Source organism: Palaemon carinicauda, chromosome 24 (assembly GCF_036898095.1).
Source record: "Palaemon carinicauda isolate YSFRI2023 chromosome 24, ASM3689809v2, whole genome shotgun sequence".
NCBI classification, from domain to species: Eukaryota; Metazoa; Arthropoda; class Malacostraca; order Decapoda; family Palaemonidae; genus Palaemon; species Palaemon carinicauda.
The window spans coordinates 13,748,390-13,772,264 of NC_090748.1; the positions used below are offsets into that span (position 1 = coordinate 13,748,390).

General features: G+C 32.9%; 2 protein-coding genes across 3 annotated transcripts in view; both read right to left on the minus strand.

Moving 5' to 3' along the window:
• LOC137618093 (sulfide:quinone oxidoreductase, mitochondrial-like) overlaps nt 1-23,875 on the minus strand; it is a 296,155-nt gene that overhangs the window by 152,122 nt on the left and 120,158 nt on the right. The gene's annotated exons all lie outside the window — the stretch shown is intronic.
• Nucleotides 1-23,875, minus strand: part of LOC137618091 (uncharacterized) — a 431,863-nt gene that overhangs the window by 27,176 nt on the left and 380,812 nt on the right. The window contains exons 9-17 of one of the 2 annotated variants that reach the window (XM_068348072.1): nt 23,554-23,680; nt 23,246-23,392; nt 21,648-21,861; nt 21,309-21,465; nt 19,198-19,274; nt 15,427-15,468; nt 13,834-13,910; nt 9,802-9,897; nt 8,237-8,384 (exon numbers count right to left, since the gene is read on the minus strand). In XM_068348072.1, the coding sequence (XP_068204173.1) occupies nt 8,237-8,384; nt 9,802-9,897; nt 13,834-13,910; nt 15,427-15,468; nt 19,198-19,274; nt 21,309-21,465; nt 21,648-21,861; nt 23,246-23,392; nt 23,554-23,680 (1,085 nt within the window). Of the gene's footprint in view, nt 1-8,236; nt 8,385-9,801; nt 9,898-13,833; nt 13,911-15,426; nt 15,469-16,508; nt 16,578-19,197; nt 19,275-21,308; nt 21,466-21,647; nt 21,862-23,245; nt 23,393-23,553; nt 23,681-23,875 lie in introns of both variants that reach the window. The other variant, XM_068348071.1, reaches the window with a different exon arrangement.

Here is a 23,875-nt window from a genome sequence, read left to right on the forward strand (position 1 = left end):
GGATGCTGGGTAAAGGAGCAGAATTAGTCGGACTGAAATGGGTTAAGGGAAAAAACTTCATAATAATGACAATAGGAGGCGTGAATTCTATAAGGAATTGACATAGACATTATATATAATTCCAAACTACAAAATAAAATGGATAAGTCAATTTCACAAAATTCTTCTGGATAGGTTCTAGATGAATTGTGCTCATACCAAAAGGAGGCATAAACTAAGGATACCTTTCTATTTTTCATTCTGGTTTGTAGAGCAACCTCGTAAATGCACATATGAAAATGCAGTATTACATCTTTTCATCTCAAAGAGTAGCAATTAGAATTTGATGAAGATAAAGTATATAATCAAGTTCTACTCTTCATATAAAAGATAGATTGTCCTCAACACCTCACACCCCATATGTTCATATACATACAAGCTCACAAAAAGATAATATAGAAAGGCAAAAAAAAAAAAGATAAAAAGAAAACAAAGAAACAAAAAGAAAAAACCTATAAGTTCCCACAAAGAGAGGGTGTGTCGACAAAAGGTAGTCTTTGACACAGATAAATTGTCAAATGGTAAACAGCAATGAAAATTATCATCGGCAGCCTACTGAAAGCTCATCTCAACTATAACATAATAGAAACTGCTCACAGTATAAGCACAAGTATCACAGTAACACTGTTACAATTTATGTTACAACAGCTACACAGAAAACAGCATCAAACAGTTATGAAGCACTTTAAACATAGAGGTGTATCATAGTCCAAAATAATATGATCATAACCTTAGCTGATAAATCTAATCAATTGATTTGTAAGTTTTTAAATAGCATGAATTAACATGCAGCAACAAAAAATAAATTGCAAAATATAATAAAAGATGAAATAAAATTTTTTACAAATAAGAAAGCTTCTTGTTACAAACAGCTATGGCTAGGGGAAAATAATTCAAGACGTTTATGCACAAGATAGATGACAACACATAACGGAAAACCAGCTACAGACAAGATGGAAAGAAAGTGAAATGAATGGGAAAAATACTGCTATAAAGATGAAACTTATTGCCAAGATGCCTAGGTGATGTTAAATACCTAAGTGAAACAGCACATGTATGTACAATATTCACAAGATGGTGATATGAAAGCAAATACACCAAAGAAGTCTTAAATACTAACAGCATCAATACAGGATAATGCAGACACGTATGTTACATGAAAAATATCTTTACCATCAAAATTGGCAACAATGTTTTTATGAGTGATCAAGGGTGGCAATTAAATAGTTGTTTGTATAGATGGATATACTTTATTTATACTTTTTTTTTCTAATTGCTGTGATAGCTCTAAAAGTGTAGTGGGGTTTATAAAAAAATTTGGTTTTGTTAGTCTGCATAGAAATGTAAGCTTTTAGTCCTAAATGAACTGGATTGTATCGATAGAAGAAAAATCCTAATCATTTGACAACAGGCTGATCAAATATGTATATCAGGCCACAACTTCACTTTACTTCGCTAATATTATCCATACCATAGAAAATAAAACGAAATAACATTGTTTCACAAACTATAAAATTGAATGATTGACAACTAGCATTCTCCCATTTGTATGGGGTCGAGTTTTCACACAAGTAATAAAGCAAGTTTTACTTTTCATGAACACTTTGGATAAAATATACAAATGAGAATGTGGGAAACTATATCAGAAAAGAAAAATTTACATTAAAGCCCCTATGACTGATTTATAATTTTCATTGGTCCTTCAATGAAGATGATAATTATTCTAGACATTACCTTGCTGCTTAAAACTTGAATTGATCACAGTAACTAAGCATTACCCTACATTTCATAAGCGTTTGATGACATAACTAGTAATGCAGACCACTGAACCAAATTTAGAAAACTGATAGATTTCTGAAATTAGATCAAAATAAAAATAAATTCTGGAATTGAAGAAATAGCATTTATTCCAAATAATACGGAAATCTATGTATGAAAACATTAAACACTAACACACGATGCTATTCATATTAGAAGTTTTATACTGAATATCAAGATTGAGTAAATGTTAAGAGGAAAATTTCCCACACTAAGTTTTCTATTACACTATAGTACTTGCTTTACCACTTGCTACGTCATTCTAATGTTGGAATTGATAAACTTAAACCTTAAAGTGAAAAATAATATACGTGAGACGAAACATTCCTTTAAGCTGACGATCATGATATTTTCACAAAACAGCGAGAGGTTTTCGAATAGGTCTTAAACAAAACATCTAGAAATTAATCTGCTAATAGTTATAGTGATATTATAGTCAACAACAAAAGCATATTTTGAACGAGTGTTACAAAAGAAATTGCATGCAGAATTTAAACGAAATTAAAGCATTCCATCCACTTTTGAGTTTTGGTGCAGTGATTTCCAACACATCTGAACACAGTAATACACCAAAGGTTTAAATTCTACTTACTTTTGCACTGGTTTCTCTCATCTGGCGCAAGGATGTTGGTATTCCTAAGCAATCCTCTGCTCTTTTTGGAAATTATTTAAGGGCAATTCATAAACTTCAAAATCGACGTTAAACAATAAATTTTTCCCAGCTAGGGCAATATAACACCACAAAAAAGATTTTAAAATTTTTTCAAAGACTTTTAGAAGAGAAGAAGTGTGTGTGTGTGTGTGTGTGTGTGTGTAGGGATAAAACTATTCTCCTAAGTAATAGTGTACTTGTACTGGTCCTTAATGAAAGTCAAACACTATAGTCAATTCTTTTTAGCGAGGCAGATTTGCACCGACTCGCAGGGGTGCCCTTTTAGCTCAGAAATGTTTCCTGCTCGCTGATTGGTTGGACAAGATAATTCTAACCAATCAGGTAGCAGGAAACTTTTTCCGAGCTAAAAGGGCACCAATGCGAGTCGGTGCAAATGCGCCTCATTAAAAAAATTGAGTATAGTCATGTGTTTGCTTGAACTACAGATATCCATAAGTAAATTTCAATATCGTACTGTGGCACCTGAACAATATAATATTCCCATGTCTAGAGTAAAATTAGCTGTTCGTGAGAGTGTAAAACCTTTTAGAAGTTTTATGGCACATTATATGATACTGATAGACAGAATTAATTTCAGGATTAATCTATTCCAAAAAGCAAATTTCTACTTGGTAAAGAAAATAATGAAAAGAACATTTTAAAGAGAAAAAATAGTAATTGCTAACTATGTATAGTAAATGACATTAGAGATGGAATATTTATATATATATATATATATATATATACATATATATATATACATATATATATATATATTTATTTATATCCATATATATATATATATATATGTATGTATATATATATATATATATATATATATATAGATATATATATACAGTATATACATATATGAATATGTGTATATATATATATACATATATATATATATATATATATATACATATATATATATATATACATATATATATATATATATATATATATATTATATATATATATTAGTGGAAAAATTTTCAGATTGAATCCCAACATAAATGTAATTTCCTTGATTATAAAAAGTGACCAATGGTTAATATCCTAATTCATGTTTTACTATACTTGACTGTTAATTGAATACTGTTCCATGACAAAATACCTCTCTAAAGAATATTAATTTTACATAAAAGATTACATTACTCTTGCTTTCAAAATTACAGGGTGATAGGGAAATTCCAAATTTTTCCTCTGAATACAGTTCCGGGTCTTCAACAGTGAAAAAAAAAAAAAAAAAAAAAAAAAAAAAAAAAAAAAAAAAAAAAAAAAAAAAAAAAAAACCAGCCCAGCTTTTGCAAATAAAATGGAATGCGATGAAATATCTAAGACATAAACTTCGAGGAACAGACCCTCTTTTCAGAAAAATTTCCAAATTCTGATATAAAATGAGTAGGCCCTTTCCACTGAAGAAATTCCCGATTAGGTAAAATTCAGATGTTTAAGGTAACATAGACAGGCAGCTTCAATGTAAGGAATTCCATACTCACATACTGTTCTGTAGGACGGCCTTTCAATGGTAAATGAAAAATGGAAGTGCCACCTGCACTACCTTTCAAAATATAATTCAGTATCTGGATTCAGATTAGGATAACTGCCCGAGTCATTCGTAACATTGACACCAGGATTGTTCCAAAGTAGTTGTCAAAATGAGGTAGAATTAACAGCCTGCCTCACATGGCTACTTACTGTGACAAGAGAGAGAGGACCCTATCATATACCTAACAACAGTTTACAAATTTGTTTCTCAACACAAGTGACAACACTAATATCATAAGCAAAAAAATTAAATGGTGAACTACGGCTAATCATTATTTCCACAGAAAAGAATTCTATTGAGCATCAAAAGAATTGATACAGAACACCTAAATTTATCCAGAAAATTGAAACTCAAAACCATACCAAGCAATGAAGATGGATTTAAGGTAGCACACCCATGTCACCAAATGACATTTCTTCATACATAATGGGCTACTCACTATCACACAGCATTTGGATTAAATTAAATATTTGATAACTATGATAATTCTTGATGTTTTTAAGAAGTTGAACACACATCTGGAGAGTGAAGTAATTTCACAAACTGTAATTGATAGATTTACATAGAAGATCATCTTTCCATTTTATTTGCAAACAAAATCCATAAAAATGTGTGCCTGTAATAAGATAAAATGTACAACAGAAAAGTCAGGATTTAGTTTTCTTTTTATATTTTATTAAGACAATGGACATGTCGTTATCACAACTTATATAGTACAAAGATTTGTGGATAAATTTTTTTTCTGCAATATACTGTACAAGCAAACTGACCAGCGACCCCACGAATGAGGTTTCCATGAAGCGGACCTTTAGGGTGTAGCACATTTATTTCCATGATATGTGCAATGAAAGAAAAAGCACCCATATATCAGTAAAAACCAAGATACAAAACACAGGTGATGAATACCCCTAGTGAGTATTGTTCAGCAGTTAGATTACTTGTAGATGGGGTCTATATACAAAACACACTTTGAGTAATGCTTACAGATGCAGCTGATGGCAAGCTAGCTCCAGCAAATAGGAAAATAAAAGCTGAAAATACTACTGGCCAGAGGAATGAAAAATGGTCTTAAAATGGTGGAAATCTAGTCAAAATCCACCAAGAAATTAGAGAATCTACAGGACGAAAACAAATAGAGTTTGTGACAACAACACTTTCATCATCACAATTAGATAAACATAATTATCAAAACGTTTTTCCAACTTCGATACCAAAGATAATGTTAAATCAACTATTTTCAGTTATTTTTCTAGATGAAAAGTCTTGTTGCCATGTGATGGATTATTGTCTCATATACTCTAACTATAAGGTCTCAAGAAGTTCACAACCATTTCTAGTAAGTATTCATAATTGGTGTTTGATATTTGATAAGAGCTATGTGCCAAGCATCAGGATCACCTTGCATTATACTATACAGCCTTTATGTACAGATTCTTATATAAATATATGTATTGGGCAATCTATATACCATGAATTATATAGGCCACTGCTGGTGCATTCTGTTAATAAGAACTCTTGATAAAAATGTTTAAATGTTCAATAATCCCAATTTTTTATGGTTCATTAACTACAAATTTTGATGTAATTAATCATAACTTTTGACTGTTCATTAAACGCATATAAGCAAGAAAAATCTTTTCGACTGCAAGAGTACACATTGGATATATGCATGTCATCATAGTATAGCATCTATTTTACTCAGTCTTGCGGTATTCGATTTTCTTTGTGATAGGTATCTCTTGATCTAAAATAATTTCACAGTTTGTCCTAAAAGACATGTGAAGTTTAATCATGATTCAATTCATCTGAAACCTTGCCAATAGGTTCCCGTTAAAGCGATGAAGAGGTCTGTGTCATCTAGCAAGAACTCTAAAATAATTTCTTCACACAACTAAAATTTAAATGATGTTATTCCCTTTATCTAATAAAGAAAAGATAAGGGTCATAACAATGGATAAAGCTACACTTAATCTAATACACAGACTATAATTTGCAATTTTGATTATTTGTGGAACTTTTGGAAACCAAAGTTGTAGGAAAGTTAGAACCGGATTAATTTGGATTTCAACGCAAGAATCGGGTTTCGGTGCTCTTACTGGTTCGTAAACGAGAGGATGCACTGTAAGGAAATATTTAAAATTTTGGTTTTCTCCTTTGAAGGTTACACTTCTAAAATCTCATAAACTGAAAAAGTAATATAAAGAAAATGTCGATCTGAGATATAATTCTGAGCACAAAAATGGAGGGGAAATATTTCCTCTGAAAAGAGATGATAAAAAGGTTATATAAACAGTAAATGATAAAACTTGAGATCATCTTTGCCTCTGGCTTTGAGAATCAAGGATATATATATATAAAGATGGAATGTCTTGTCATTCATAAGTGACAGAATTATCCCCTAGAGCAGCATTTCTGGAAAAGTAAAGTATACAGTATACTGTATATATTTCTGCATCAGTTCCTCTCTTTTGTATAGTATATAAATATTACAAAAATATGTACTAGAATCATTTCATTTTAAAGTTCTAAGAAATAATGCATTGTATAATAAATGCTAGATTAATCAAACGTACATTTCCATGGCTTAAAAATGATTTGACCAATTAAGAGACAATGTATCACAACTACATACAGTAGAAGATTCTTGTTCTTTGGAAGCACCAACACTGAAACTTTGAAATGTTTAGTACCACTGTTGCTTTGTTGTATCATGGTTTGTTTTCTCGTATTCAGTAAGTAAAAAAGTTTAAAAAGACTTAATATGTAATTTACTGGCCAGGTAAACTAACTTTTATCATAAATATAAAAAGTAATCTTACGAAAACGTCAAAAAAATATCTAGTAATCACGTGTTATCTAAGCAAGTAACAAAAAGCTGACAAAACGACAAAAGCATTTTACAGCAGAGATATATAAATATTACAGCTTATTGCTAAGGTGCATAAAAAGTCATAAACAGTACCTTCATTCTATCTTTGGTAAAAGTTGTGCGGGTTTCATCAGAATGCACTTTCCATTATAAAACACAGTCACATTATTTGAAAATCTCACACAAATGTCCAGTTCAGGGTTCATTTCAACTCTATACGTTCATTTGAAATCCCTGTCCTTCAAGAATCATACACTATTCAGTATGCAAAATGAACAGTCACTGAATTCTAGGATAAAATAAAATTAATTACAATAAGCAGGAATTTACATAGCAAAGCAAAACATTGTTTTTCATAATTTTCTATACGTAAAACTATTAACAGCAGTGAATTTTGTATAATGCTTTTTAACACCATATTCAAGACTTTAATGCTTTCAATTTCACAAAAGGCAACTTTGTTTTACATAAATTTTGAAAAAAAGGGATAATTTTCCTTTCCATTTTGTGTATTGAGTAAAATCTGTTAGGTTCTTTCTATAGCAAATAACAATGTTTTGCTTTGTGAAACAATGCCCCATCTGGTCCCTGTTTCTATCTGTCTATAAGTGCTGTTATGATTGACAATGTTTTGATGCCATCATTTCCACTGAAGATTCACTCAGTGTTGTCAAATTACTGGATAATGGATACCCAAGATCAATCTTATACAATACAGTTCAGTAATAAAATCCACTCAAAACTACTGTATGTTATGAAATCTTCCCCGGGAGTTCACCGTACAAGCAGCATATCATAGTTGTCATACAAAATGTCATACAACAGGTTTGTTAAATATGATGATTGAGATATTTTTTCATGATGATTAAATTACAGTATAGAAATCAACTTACTTTTACACCAAGTCAAGAACCCTTATTTTGCTTGGTAGAAGAACCAATAATATGAGAATAAATATTTTTGCTTTTTTTTTAAACAATAAAAAGCCCCAAAAGTAGGAATTCCCATCATCATGTTGAGTAAAAGATTTCTGAAATAATTCATTGCACTGTAAGAGAAATGTATTATATCAAAATACAAAAAAAATTATATATTAAAACATTATACACGTAAAAAGCACAATTCCTATCTACAGAAGCCAAGCTATAACTTCCACTGTCATAATTGCTTAACTAATATCCTAAAAATTGTCTCATAGCTTGAATACCAGCTACCAAGAGAACCAATAATGATGGGTTAATACCCGAGGGCCCACCAGCAGCACGACCATATGTAAGAGCTGCAGTATAATCAGATCTTGACTTGCCTGGAGCGTAGCTAAACTTATCGCTGACGCAGGGTAGTCGTTCCGTTTTTGTTATCAGCCAGTCATAACCTCGCTTTCGTCCCTGAGCAATCAGTTCCCTGCCCACGATGTCTCTCACATGAGCATGGTAAGCGTTAAGCCAGTTACACTATGATGAAGAAAAATAAAAGTAAAAGCATATAAATTGTTACTTCATTATGATCATAGGTCAAATCGAAATTACACAGATACCTAAAAAAGTTATTCTTTGTAATAAATCCACCAATTGGTAAAATAAATTAGGTTGTGGCATTATCTTATTATCTTGCAGAGAAAAACGAATGAAAATTGAAATGAAAAATTATGTAATTATTTGCCAAGTGGACAAACGAGAAAAACAGTACATGTACTAATTCAAGACAATTTCATAATGTGAGAAGTTAGTTTGTCTTCAAGGTAACTAGAGGCAAAAACAAAATTTGTTGAAATAATAATAGATTAAATGTTCATAGCAGTGGCATAGTGGTAACTTCAAACCTGTGGGCCCTAAGTTCTAGCTTGCCTGGTAGTGACAGAATTTAGCTGTTCCCTTGAGCTAAGGGAGTTTGGGGGGGGGGGGGGGGGGTACAGGATTGTACAAGTCTAGCTGCTGATCAAGTTCCAATTGAGTGGAAAGGCATCTCAGGCACTGATCATATGTGCATATTTGGTTATCAGGTATTGGCCTGTTCATTACAGCTGTTACTGATTATTGATTATGAAACACTACATCGTGAAAACATTTTATTCTTAGCACTTTGCTCAATTGAAAGTATTCGTTATCTTTTGTTCAAGAAAAATGCTAAAACAAAGAGTATTCACAATTGTGCGTACATATTCTGAAAGGGAAATAAAAAGGCATATTATTACAAAACTTAAGCTACAGTTTTTTGCAAATTGAATTAGGCCAACTCAACCCAAAAACCCCTGAATATAGTAATGTGGGTTTTAAACTAGTACGTTGGAAAATGGTCAAGAGTATTTGTATTTAAGTGCCATGTAAATTCTTACAATAATTAAAAGACCAAAGATTAGCCTTTTGCATTCTTTTGGAAAAGGGTAGAATTCCTCAAAGCCATAATTTGGGTGCCCTGTGTGAGTACTGGCTTGTAAAATTAGCCTCTCTTAATAATATGGCTTGTTATGAACTGCAATAGCCTACACTTCTAAAAAGGTACTTTATATACCAATCGTTAATTTATTGAAATTAAACAAAAATCAGCGAGGATGGTAGTTCTGTGGACAGAAATTATATGGGTGTGTTATTAGTGGGAACGTTTTTGGGGAAAATTAAAATTCTTTTAAAAATTAAAATTTTTATTTGCCTAAAATGACCCTGGAAATTTTCAGGGATTAGTTTTTCCCTACAAGAGTGCAAGAAAAGAGAAATGTGTTTTGGACATCTTTCATTTAAAAGCAATATCTTTAATTGTTCTTGAATTTTTGTTTGTTTTCAGAAAAGGTGATAACAACAAAAAATTTTCTTAAATTTCTGACAACAAATGATTATTCCGATTATCTTTACAGAAGCGAATCAAATACTATACCTGTTTGCTGGAGAGCATTGTGAAGTTGATGAGATTTTCTTCGAATGGTACCAAGGTAACTGCCTCAAAGCCTAATGAATTCTTGTCAAACTCATACTGGAAAATCAAGACATAAAATATTTCATACTAATACATTACACACGTGTAGACAAATTAGAAATAATGAAGTTTTCATTCCACTAGGCTTGTCAAATTAAGCTTGTTTGAATACATACCAAACAAAAGTTTCAGACATCATTAGTTTATAGTTAAAGCAACTTACAACAAATCTTTCTATGGCATGAAGTAAATAAATGACACATCCTTACAGACTTTTCAAGAGTATCCAGATGAACAATTATACTTTGACTTGTTCAGTTTAAGAATTTCAATTTCTCTTTACGAATTATACCTCATTCACTACACTTGCATAATTGCTCTAAAGATCTTTTTTTTACCAACTTGCATCTTTCAATATATAAAGTATTCCATCACATATCATCCTATAGATAATGCCTTCAAGTTGACATCAAAGCTTCTACGTGCTAATATCTATCTATTGACTTCTTTTTACTTTATAAAATCATTAGCTTGAATTTCCATAAAAAATTCTATGTAGATGCAGTTCTGAAAGCTAACTATAAAAACAGAATATACAGTATAGTTGAAATTTATACAGACGAATGAATTACACCCTAGGCACCTTGAAATGGTGACTGATGTCTAAGAGACACAGCCTACTCTACTTTTACAGTGACCTACTAAGCAAACATCCTTTTAATTTTGCTCATCATTTTCATTTCATTGCAATATGATTCTAAGGACAATTATCTTCTATAAAGATATTCCATGTATTTGTATTTACTTTATCTCGTCACTGGTACCTCCCAAACTGGTACTCAAGTGTACTAAGTGTCCAGTACTTAATAGCAGCCACTTCACTACATAAATATAGTTTCTTCCAATAATACTGCTGGAGAAATAGCCAGCAAAAAATATACGTGTTAATGGCAAACTCTTTGCTAGTCTTAAACTTTGGTAAACCTGAGAAACTGAGATTAATGCTGCAGAGTATCTATCCTAATTTCAATGGTTTTAAAAATAAATCAGTTAAGAGATTCACTCTCTTATTAAGTTTCATTGGCCTCATGGTGACCTACTGCCCTCACACATCAGATTACTGGGAAGGAAGATATTGAACAAACATGCATTTTATCATGAATTTCTACTAACCATTTTCTTTCCATCCTCTTTACCTTAGTCCTCTTCATGGAGATGAAAATAGCTTAATTTTTGTTTGCACTCAAAACTCTTTATTTTATGAATAAAAAGTTTAAATAACTTATTGAAAAAACCCTATGGTTTCATAACGGTGATTGTATGGAAGAAATACAATCTTAATCCTTTTAAACTACTGTACTGTGTTTGAAGAGTGTTGAGTCTCTTCGTAGCTTTTAATTAACTCTATGTTACTTTTATGAAGACTCTGATATAAAAAAACCCCAGCTTTACCGATGAACTTGGTCTTCTGGTAATTTAGAAAGCCTTGGATTTTCTACTTTACCTGCTAATACAGCATCTATACTCCCTACCAGTATTGGTAAAACCATTTAACCACATTGGGAACCCATCCATCTTCCCTGAGGCAATAGTTTAGGATTTAATTTCTCTCTAGTAACACTGCCAAGTAAAATGCTCTACCAGATATCTCTATATATCTAAGAATTAAGTGCAGAAATAGTTCAGTAGATCTGCAGATAGAAAATTGATAAGGATTTCCCGAGGACCTCAGTAGAAAATGCTTTATGATTCTACTTTCAGAATGAACTGCAGTACGTTTTAAGTTGTTTTCATGACGACTGTCCCAAGCCTATTACCAAGGGAATATTATAACCACAATATCCTTGGCTTATAGACACATGTACTTTAGAGATAGATTGAAGTAAGAATTCTGTGATCTTTTATGATCAGTCACTATGGTTCTAATCAATGTATCCAAGAAACATAATCGATGTCTCACAGGAGTATATAATACAGGAGAAGGGTTCCAGGGTTCCCAGCTCCCTTGTCCCATCCCTTTTAGTCGCCTCTTACGACACGCAGGGATATGTTGGTGCTATTCTAATTTGTTTGATGTCGGCTACCCCAAAAAATTGGGGGAAATGCCTCGGTATATAGAAGAAACATAATATACACACTGAAAACTTGTAGTACTTCATAATTCTACTTAATACTGTTCTTTTGTATCTTTTGCTGGACACTAATAGTATCTGTACTGTCGTTTTGACAATTAGGCATCTTGTTTCTTATCATTCATAGTCAATAATGGCTTTTTGCAGACAAAACTTTGTCTTATCGCGACAAAGCTGGAAAAATTCATTATTTTGTATGTACTTTTGACTTCTCAAAGGGAATTCGTGCGGTCGCAGCATGGTTTAAAATACTATGGGCTCATATATACTATTCTATGCTGAGAAAACTAATTTTGTAGACTTGGCAGATAAAATACCAACGAAAGTATCATCATAAATAGGTTGTCTTATGTAACATAGCCTAGATGGCTTTGTGTTAAAAATCAGCATTGTAAGTACCAGGATATCCAAGACAGTTTTTTGAGGGGATTCTACCTGTTTAGTGAGTAAATTGTGGCCATCTTTACCCGTCTAGATAATCCTAAGTTTCGAAATCTATGTTTATTTCATTGTAACAGCATTGAGGTGGCAGCAACTCGAGTACTCCGTAACAAAAAGATTTTGCATGATGATGCTTTGATTATCCTAATATCCCAAACCCCTTAAAAAGGGAGCACGAAACTGAATAACTCTTCTAGGTTTGTCTCAACTTAATATGTTTTATTCAAACAACTTTGTCATCCAATTTATTAATTGGGATGGTTCTCTCTCTCTCTCTCTCTCTCTCTCTCTCTCTCTCTCTCTCTCTCTCTCTCTCTCTCGATTAGTAATGGAGCCAACTTTAGATTCTTTACAGTGAACCCTCGCTACTTCGCGGTTCGACCATCGCGGATTCACCACTTCGCGGATTTTTTCCATAACCCATATATATACAGTAATAATTATATATATATATATATATATATATATATATATATATATATATATATGTATGCATGTATTTATGTATATATGTAGGTATGTATATGTGTATACATATAAATATATATATATATACACACACACACACACACACACACATATATATATATATATATATATATATATATATATATATATATATATATATATATATCTATATATCTAAAGTAGGAAGATGTGATGTAGTTCTAAGGGAAAAGTATGGGAAATATGTCTGGGTAATAAGCAAAGCTCTGCCTCCAGTTTGTTTCTACATTATGATCAGAGATAAATGTAAACAAAACATTGGTTGCCATTTTTTATCGTGCTTTTTAGCATGTTTAGGAAATGCATGATATAAAATCACCTTTAATATTTGTGCCTGTTTTAGTTTAAGGTACTGTAGTACATGCATTAAGTGTTCTGTACATTAAAGGGTAGTTTGTTAACAGTACTACGTACAAGGGAAGGTTTTAAAAGTCTGAATATACATGTTGAATAAATAGGTAAATATGGTGTCATTACTTCGCGGATTTTCACCTATCGCGGCCGCGACTGGAACCTATCTACCGCGATAAACGAGGGTTCACTGTATTACTTTTCATAAATAAATATTTATTGATTATAACTCTTAAAACATCCATTTTCCACTTCTGTTCTTATCTATACTTGAAATTTAAAAGAATTGAGGCTCAGTGAATTTTTTGTTTTGAAAAGGAACACTGAACAGAATTACATTTAATAGAAATACTTGACTGACCTAATACAAGTTTAGGAAGGCCATAGTAAGATACAAAATTTATTAAGTAACAGAATAATATCGTATCAGTAGACCAGTAGCTAGTGTGCCCATATTCATTCAGAGGAAATAATGAATATTGTAATAAAATAACATTAAACAAATATGAAGACTTGGGTAGTAAAAAAAACATAAACAGTGTATAAAGCACTATAGACTTACTGGTGTTTCCTTGTTCACAACTGTTAAGATGGTTTCTAGACGAATCCCAAACTCATTGTCTTGGTAAAATCCAGGTTCTGTAGAATTGAACAACAACAAATAATAATTCTGAATTATAAGATGGTTAAAATTAAGGCGAAGCTAACTGCGTAAACGGCATCCATGAACTACAAACAAAATACTCGATTGTTTTATTCTTCAAATAGAATAACAATGGTAGAAATAAGTGCTAAGAATAATTATAAACAATTCTGTTGTACACTGAACTGCTCTTTCCTTGAAATTAAGAAATGAGAGACATGAGATGCTTAACTTAGCAAAATTTGTCATGCATTCATATTCTAAACATTTATTAGGCAGAGTATAACTTTTAAACAATGATATGGTAAAAGAAAGGAGTTTGCTGAGTACGGATTATCTATGTGAAAACCACGACGTTGCATTGAAAGTGTATATTCCTAATTTTTCACAATATGCAACATTAAAGTAAATCGAAGAATTAATTACACAAGGTAGGTTGCACTAATTAGATTCACAGTAGTATTACATCTGAAAATATCTTTAAATTGTACTGTTGGACCAGAAAAAATGGACTAAACTGAAAATTTGTACTCAGTAATTAAATACTCAGAAAATGAATAGAAAACGGATATACTTATAAGCATAGAAAAATAATAGTTTTAGAAATTTCATAGAGGCTAAAATTCTGAGCAAGTTAAAGTATTTAAACTATCATATAAATCACTAGCAAATAATGAAGCGTATATTATCAAAACCCCGAAACTACAATCCTTTATGAACAATTCTAAGCCATCGTTTCTCTTCATAGCATAAAAAATGACAGATAAAAACATTCATCAAGAGAAAGGTTTTCGAGAAATTATAATTTATTCCCCCATTTGACCTCTTTCAAAACTACCATCTAATAAATATCAATCCATGAACTAAATGATAATATTCGTATCTATCATAAAATTTTGTTTATGATATAATTGAGGAACTAGAACGTATCAGCCTGCAGTTTAAAAGATTCCATTACTTCCCTTAGGGATTTTTTTATCACACATTTCTTTCCTTTTTTTTTTTTATCTAACATGTTCTTATTTAACAATATACCTATCATTAATGGCAGAATCTGCAATATCTGCGTTCTAGAAACCTGATCCGTTCATTCCCATAGAAAAAAATAGATATCTATAAGATGTTCTGTTACCCTGATTTTAAAGGAAAAAAAAAAGTTTTTTTTTACGATTTTAGCTTAGGCCTTTAGCTTTATAAGAAGGGCAGCTAAGTTTACTTTTTTGGAAAACAAACTGCAGTCATAAGAAACAAATAGATAATTCACTATTGAATTAAAGTTACAGTTAGTTTTACCTCTAACATTTTATGATGAAAAATTTAGATTTTCTGTAATGTGTTCAGGATGTATCCAAACATTATAAACCTGCTTTAAAAAACTTCGGGTTTAGAGAAGCTAGGAATCTATACTATTTCTCTTCAAGGTCTTATAGTTGGTCTGAGATTACCTCTATGGTATACTCTAAGAAATCTTCTGACAGGCACTGTAGTGCAGTATTCTGGAAAAAGACTTACCTTGAGAGCCAAAGGAGTTTAGGCGATATTCATGCTCAAAAGCTACAAGGAGAAAATAACGTAACACATTAAAAGTGGTAAATTGTTACATTAGCAAGCTAAATAACTAAAGCGTGCATGCAAAGACAGCTAAAAGCTTGCTGAAGCATGCCAAAGTCTTAAAGGCTACAAAACAAAGGAACAATGAAGGACGCATGTCCAGAAGAAATGCAGTAACAGTCGCTTAGTCAGATTTAAAAAAATCTAGACAATCAGAAATTCCATTATCACAAAAAAACCAACAGCAAAATAAGAATTTGGAATTATGGTTGATTTTCTCAGTATAATTAAAGGATTATCTTATATTTCTTATGAATAAGATTTCAATGGAATACCTCATACAGGTTATCTTTTGAAGAAGTCATTCACAACAAATCTAAAAAATGCTTACTGCCATAGTTTACACCATACAAAATGACTAAACATGAATCTTTAGGTGTCCTCAAATAAAAAAGAAAATATTGTAGAGTCATATTCACAGATTGTTTTCAAAAATCAAAAGCGACTTAAAATATTCCGCTCAATATATTTATTGAAATGTCATTAGCAGATTCCTTTGGTTAAAATGATTAAACGACTTGATTAATTTTACCTCTAACTAATCTTTTCTTTCGTCTCTTGATCTTTGAACATGTCGTTAAGATGAATTAGATGTTTTTATACAAGTGAAGTAAATGTGCAATTATTCTATCATTCAATGCATGTTCATTTTTGGAAAAGAAGTCATTTGTAATAATAATACATAAAGAAAAAAATGAAATGTGCTAATACGCGAGTCTTGATATATTATGATACTGTCAGCATTTTAAAGGAAACATGGAAACTCTGAAAGAGGAATAATTTGATGAAAAATAGTCTCAGTAAAAAGTTACATGATTGATGCAAGCCAGGGTTCATCAAACATACTCTGGAAGTTATAGAAAGAACGATGATACGTAAAACTTAAAAGATCATGCGAAAGGAAATGGGATTGGTTGATTACTAGATCTGTGCATACTAAGCAGCGTGCTTGTGAGGTACGTTTTCGAACGTAAATAATTTACCATCAGAGAAGAAATGTCCCACTTCAAATTCATGTTCTTCTGCTCCATATATTCTGACCTGAATGGGAGCTGTTAAAATTAAAAAGAGAGAAAAGAGTTCTTCAAACCTTTTTCTATAAATTAATAATCATCAGGTGTACAAGACAATTCATTATTAGACCTTAAATTTCAATATGTCAGCTTCATTGAGAAGAGCAGTAGAATACAGATTTCCATCTGGAGATTAATTCCTCTCGAAAGAGAATACAGTATAACAGATCTACAATGCTGGAATCAAACTGTCAACCAGTTACCCCGAGCAAGTAAAACTCTTGTGACATTCCATCATAGTGACTGGAAGTCGTTCTGGTTAGTAGAAAAACAATAACCTCTTTTCTTTCTGGAGCAAAACAATTAAAAATTTCTTCTTACAACAGGTTTCCTATTTTCTAGAGGTCCTTTATTGGCTTCATATTTCAGTAGATTTACATAAAGATGGTGTTTTATTTCTTCTACTACCATAAGCAAAACAATTGATTTATGATTTGTATTAAATTGCTTTGAGTTCCATGAATCTTGTTAACTCAATCGACTTCCAAAGATAAAATAAGGGATTATTGTTATTATAATTATTATTACAATATATTAATTAACCCTTTTACCCGCGGGGTATTTGGAAATTTCCAACCCTTAACCCCCAGGGGGTTATTTTTTTCCCAGCACATTTTGCAGTATATATTTTTTAAATTGCTCTAACAGCCTTAATTTTTGTCATAGAGAGGTCAGGTTGGTCTCATTCTCTTGGAAAATGCCTGAATTTTCTCAAAAAAATTATCAAAAAATATGAAAAACAAATTTTTATAGCATTTTTTTGCAAGGACGTACCGGTACGTCCATGGGGGTAAAGGGATGGCTTTTGTGAAACGTACCAGTACGTCCTTTGGGGGTAATGGACAGTTTCACACTACTACTTAGTTAAGGGTTTCATTCTAAAAGTTTGTGGGGCCTAGAGGAAATGTCAAAGACTCACAATCTACACTTTCCGTACTCAAACTATGCACACGGCTTGGTAAATTTCACAGGTAAAACTATGACCTAACTGCCCCTGAGAGCTAAGGAAAGGCTTTCTTAGGCATCTTAAGTTTTAATGCGGAGTCATCAGCAGCCATTGTCTAGTTCTCATTGGTGCCAGTTTTGATGCAGAGTGAGTTTAGGAACTGATTATATGTGCAGTTGTTCAGTATCCAGAATATTGGGTGACAACGCAATGACCTCTCCGTTTTCTCTGCTACTCATGAGTTATAGTTAAACCTTTGAACTCCTCATAAATTCAATAATTAGGCAAAGTGAAATGTTGAAGATTCTAAACAAAAACTTCATTTACAGATCTTTCCAGTACATGATGTATATTGTGAATGTAAAACTTAACAATACTGCAATATATACTAGATTGTAAGTAATGTGCTGCATTGTCTGCATTCTAGGATTTAGGTCATTATGGTTATTCATCAAATACCAACAATGAGGCAACTTTGTACTTGATGATAAAGAAGGGCTTTGTTTAGCATCTGTTTTATGCATTAAAAACGCAAATATAGAATAATTCTCCTGGCTGTTTATAGTGATCTAAACACCTATGATTTCCAAGTATCTGGTTGGGGTCACGGTTATTTCAAAGATCCCTATTAGCTTTCTCGCCAATTAATGTATAACAATTTTGTTGCCTTTATTCATGTACCATCTTGTCATAGTTTTGGTCTGTGATGTTGCACATGCCAGCCTTAACAGTAATTCAATGGCTATCGGTTTTGAGTATCTTAACTATGTTAACTGTCCTTCTTTAAGTAACAAAAACTTGCCTTAATATGTTTGACACACGATCCCCCAGAGGACAATTTTTCGTTGCCAACAGGAAGACTTATATCGTGACTTTGACTCAACACAGAAATAAACTCTTTGAGATTCTGTAAGGATTTCTTATTAATCTTCAGACTGGAAAGTCGTAATAGTTTGTAGAATGCAATGTTATAAATTACACTACAGATTTGTCACCGAACATACCAGGAAACTGTCCTTTCTCGGCTCTGCCTGTTGTGACAGAATTAAAAGGGTAGAAGCCATTCACCAGTGTATGGATTTACATGGAACTTGAGTTTTGCTAATGAACTTAGTGAATTTACTTATGGCTTTTCCATTTTTAGTATTTACCTTTTCTTTATTGAATTTGCTTTTCAAAATGAACTCATAAATAGGAAACTTGCAATCTTAGTAAACAAGTTTGGCTTGAGGGAGGGTTGAGACTTCATGGAGATACCAGACAATAAAGCCTTTAAATATCTTAGCAAGTCCTGCTGCTCAGAGAGCTAAAGGAAATGACGGTCAGGCTAAAACGGGTCAGGAAGGGTATTCACAATTGTAGGTCTTATTCACTACTGCTAATAGTTTAATTTCATGATATAACTGGAAGACTTTTTTTTACTCTTCATGTAAATATAGTTCTCATTATTTACTTTGATTTAAGATTCTGAAAAAAAATCATGTAACTGGCACAAAAGAATCTACCCAATATTATAAAATATATTTATCAACATACTACTCAATTACAAATGTATTTTGTCTTCTTATTTTATCATAAAATATTCCAGGTAAAGACAATATTGTAATACAAATTTTCAATATAATCAATCACTTAAACAGAAAGATTAGTTACCTTCATGAACATTGAGAAACATTCCAATGCCGTGTCCAGTTCCGTGACGATAATCCAGACCAACTTCATATAAATGTCTGTGGAAAATTATGTTATAGTTCCATTAATCAAATCAACATAATCTTAAATAATACTGAAAACAAATATCATATTCACATTCTTACCAATAAGTTTCATGTAATTAGAATAAAACTTATTACAAAAGATCTTTCATCAACATATTCATACTTGCTTTTTTTTCTTTTTCATTGTTTGAGTAATGTTAATATTAAATGGCAAGAAGATGTGAGGTAGTAAAATGAAATAATCAATAAAAATAAGCACTAATGTTATTTGGAGAAACAAAAGACATTTTCATCCAACTGATAAGATTTCATTATACCTCACAAGCCACTGTCAGTGGTCCCAAAAGCTAAAGGTTTTTTTTCTTTTTAAATATTGAGTTTGTAACCTTATAATTTTTTGCTTTAAATGTGTACAGCAATGGAATTTCACTACATGAATTACTTTATCATATTGTTGATCTACTGACCAGAGCTATCATCTTACACCAGGATACTATTGAGTACACAATGTTGATGATTACACAAGACACTGCCATTCTTTAAATGACTGACCTACTCATGTCCACGTCCGTTTTGATATTGGTTTCCCAGCCAAGAGTAACTTTGGGTCTCAGAGTAAACCTTAAGGCTCCAGATACTGCCAGCTCTTCGTTATATGACAAATATAAAAAACTGGCATAAGAAAATCTCAAGCTAGAGTTGCAGCTGCTCTTCATAGAATCCAATTACTTCAAAGTTGATTGATCATTGCAATCGTTCGTCATACTACCAGTTGTGTTCAGCTGATCAACGTTTGGTAAAACTTGTTCAAAAGGTTCAAAAGTCGCTCATAAATGACAGAGGCAAGGGACCCCTCTCAACCCAAGCTAGGACCAGGCAGAGGTGGGCAATGGCTGCTGATGACTCAGCAGGTAGGCCTGTTAAGTTCCCCAAAATCCCCCATCCTTCGTTTACAAGGAAGGTGAAGTTGCAGACACAGCCCGAAACTATCAAGTTTGAGTGGGTCTCAAACCCCAGAGACGTTTTTAGTAGGCCAACCCTTTTCCCTTTCACACATAACCCACAGCTTTCCAATCTCCTTCTTGTTTCGACTTTGTTAACTGATGATCAGCTGCTTCTACACTCTGCTGATGTCTATTTGTCATCCAGCTCCCCCAAGACAATTGTGCTCTATCCTTTATTTTCATTTTCCTTACAGCGCTAATTATAGTCTCCACTTATAAATATATCAACATCAATGGTTGTTATCTAAGATAGGGTCAATAGCTACAAAATTTATCGATGCATTGAGGCAAAGTAGCATTTGTCTAACATTATCATCCTTCTATATCATCATTCAGCACCAAGACACCTTATATAGCCAATACTTGAAAGGTTTTATCGGCGTTGCTCAATAGCATCGTTATATCGTGACCAAACCCTCATTACATTTGGATGGCCATCTCCAATTGCATAGTAACATAAAGGTTAAAGAAAAGACTCTTTACGCACGGTCAAATGTCCATAGCCAGATAAAACATATTTAAGCTACCTAAATAAAATCATTCCCTGCCAACACTAATTATGCTAATCTACGTAATTATCTTTACTAATTTGACTGTTGCCTGTGCCTATGTAAGAAGCAATATGATCAGACAGTGATTAAGAGGAAAATTAATGCTAGACATGTATCCGTAATAGTGATGTATCTCTATTGCCTACCAGATACAATCACTCTTGTAAGTCAAGTAGCGACTTTTTCTTTTAGACATAACGGTTTGGAGAATCATTTACTGTATTTCTTTCTGTACTGACAATCATCGTCATTTTGATTAGTTTTAATAAGTATTGTTTACTGGTAAATACAAGCATTGAAACTTCTCTTAAAACTGGAAAATCAAAGCAAACTTTATACTTCAGACTTTTTCCTTCAGTTAAAACTCTGTGGGTAAAATGCTTCTGTACATAATTAGAGACAAACTGGACATCAGATGAGTTTAGACCATAAATCACATATAAAGTAAATTCGCAAACAATTCAATAACTGACAACATTGCTATATCAAACCTGCGGGCCATAATGTCAATGTTGGTATCTCCAGTGCCTTCTGGGAAAACAAGGCTGGCGAGGTCAATTGCTCCCTGGAGAACTCTAGTGTATGTTTCAACTTGGAAAGGAGTAGGTTCACCATAATGCATTGTACGAGTTACATCAGTTGTGCCATCTGTTAACAAAGCAGTGAAATTCAGTAACTTATTCAACAGGTTATAATAAAATGCATAACTAGTCTAAAACATGAAGAATTACAATCTATAACAATATAAATGGTATATTGCCAGTTAAAAACAAACTTGAACAAATATACTGAAATTTGGAAATTCAGAGGCTCCTTCAAGGATTCGTTACCTTTGTACTGTCCACCAGAATCCAGAAGGTACAGTGAGGTATTGTCAATTTGCTTGTTTGTTTCTCGTTGAGGATGATAGTGAATAACTGCTCCATTGGATCCAAAGGCGCTGATGGTGGCAAAAGAAGTACTTACGAAATCTTTCTGCTGGCTGCGGAATTCTTCCACTTTTTCAGCAGCTGAAAACTCATCCCAGTACTTGCCATCTTTTATCTGTGCAGAAAAGATAGCGTTGAACACGAGGCGTAATCAGGATCGAGTAATGAAAGTATATGGAATCTATTTTAGCAAAAAGGGTTAGTTAAGCTCCCTATAAAGAAACAAACCTTAGTCATCTGTCTTAAAAATAACACAGAAAACAATGTAAACATCTTTTATCATGAAGCTCTATTATCTGATCATTACTGTAACTAAAAGGTTCATTAGATTCAAGCCTTTTGAATTTTCTGCCAAGAAATTCTGAAAATAACCTATGTTTTTTCTCTTCCACCAAATTCATCAAGTATGAAACCTGTATGTAAAGGCCCTGTCACACCTTGACGATTTAGCCAGCGTATGCCGACGTATGAAAAATTTGGCAAATACGCTGGCGTACGTCGAATAAGTTATGGGTAAGTTTTGTATACGTTAACAGCACGCTGAAGCACGTTGGTATACGTCGAAGTACGTCGAGGTCGTCGAAAAAATTTTGTGCATGCTCAAAATTTCTCAACGTATGTCAGCATATGGCTATACGTCCCGTATACGCAGGCCATAAGTAATAGGTAAGTTATGCGATCGTTGACACACGTTCAAACACGTTAAGTGTAGGTTACTCATAAGTCCAAATACGTCGAGATAATGTCTAGCGTACCCAAAACTTATGAGTAACGTGCTTTGAACGTATGTATAACTTATATCGAACTTATCTCCTACGCATATTGACGTATGTAGACGTATTTAACATGTTCCGGACGACCACAGAACTTACTGAACGTGTTTCTAACGTACAGCTGCCGTATAATGGCGTATTGGTAGCGTTTAGGGGAATTGGGATATAAAAATGGGGTTCACAGGAGGAACCCGTCAGTACTCCTCTAGATTTCATGGTGAGCAGATGTTCATATCATCCGAGAGATGGAGGATCCGGCAAGGCTGAGACGAGAATACCTACTAGCTGTTCTCCAACATCAACATGACCTCATCGATTTGACACTTTACCAGTTTTTATAGACTACGACACGTGATCGTCGGCAATACGCTGCTGCACGCTATGCATAAGTTAGACTATCGTTGGGCATAAGTTGTGTACGCGGGCAACACGCTAGGCATTCGTTAGAATAAATTGTCTATAAGTTATCGAAACGTTCTATATAATTTACTGATACGTTATGTATACGTCCAACTCGTTATAAATACGCTATGTATACGCCTAAAATTGAAAAAAAATTCGATAATTCAGCGTATGCCAGCGTTTTAGGGAAATTCTGATACGTCGGCATACGCTGGCTGAATCGTCAAGGTGTGACAGGGCCATAAAGTAACTAACAAATTTGTGGCTCCTCCTCATGTCTTGACAATAGAATATGTACCACTGTACTGTAGTACTGTTATTTACCTCCATTTCTAGAAAAGAGAGAAAATCACAAAGAGCAACTGCATCTTTGATATGAGCATTTTTCATTCCCTGACTCTCGACACGATTTTTACGCGCTTTCATCGTCAAAACGGGCGATGTCACCATTATCCTCTTTTCTTCTGGTACCTGGAAGAAGATGAATTTTTAAAGGCTAATAAAAATAACTTTGCTTGCATATTACAAGAAATTATTAGTTCTTCACAAATTGTTATTTTTCTAATCTATGTCCAGAATATTTCACGAATGTCACCCATCAGAGACGTAATGAGACTTATAATATTACTTACAGCTGAGTAAATGGCGTAAGAAGCCCCGCCTGAATAGGAGAACTTAGCCGGAAGCATCACCTTCTTCACTCCATTCTTTACCTTGAGAGCGCGAAGTCGGTCTAACACGGTCAGGTAGTTATTAATCCTGTTGATAAAGATTTCCTGTATAAACTGAATAATCCCAAAGCCAATGGAATATCCTTCAACTGAAATGGAATACATTTTTATCATATAAAACACCCTTTCTAGTACAGCCAAGAAACGAAAGTGGTGAGCTACCCTTAAATCTGCACTTTTTGGTTTAGATGTAACAGTTCCTCCTTCACTTAAACCAGATGGC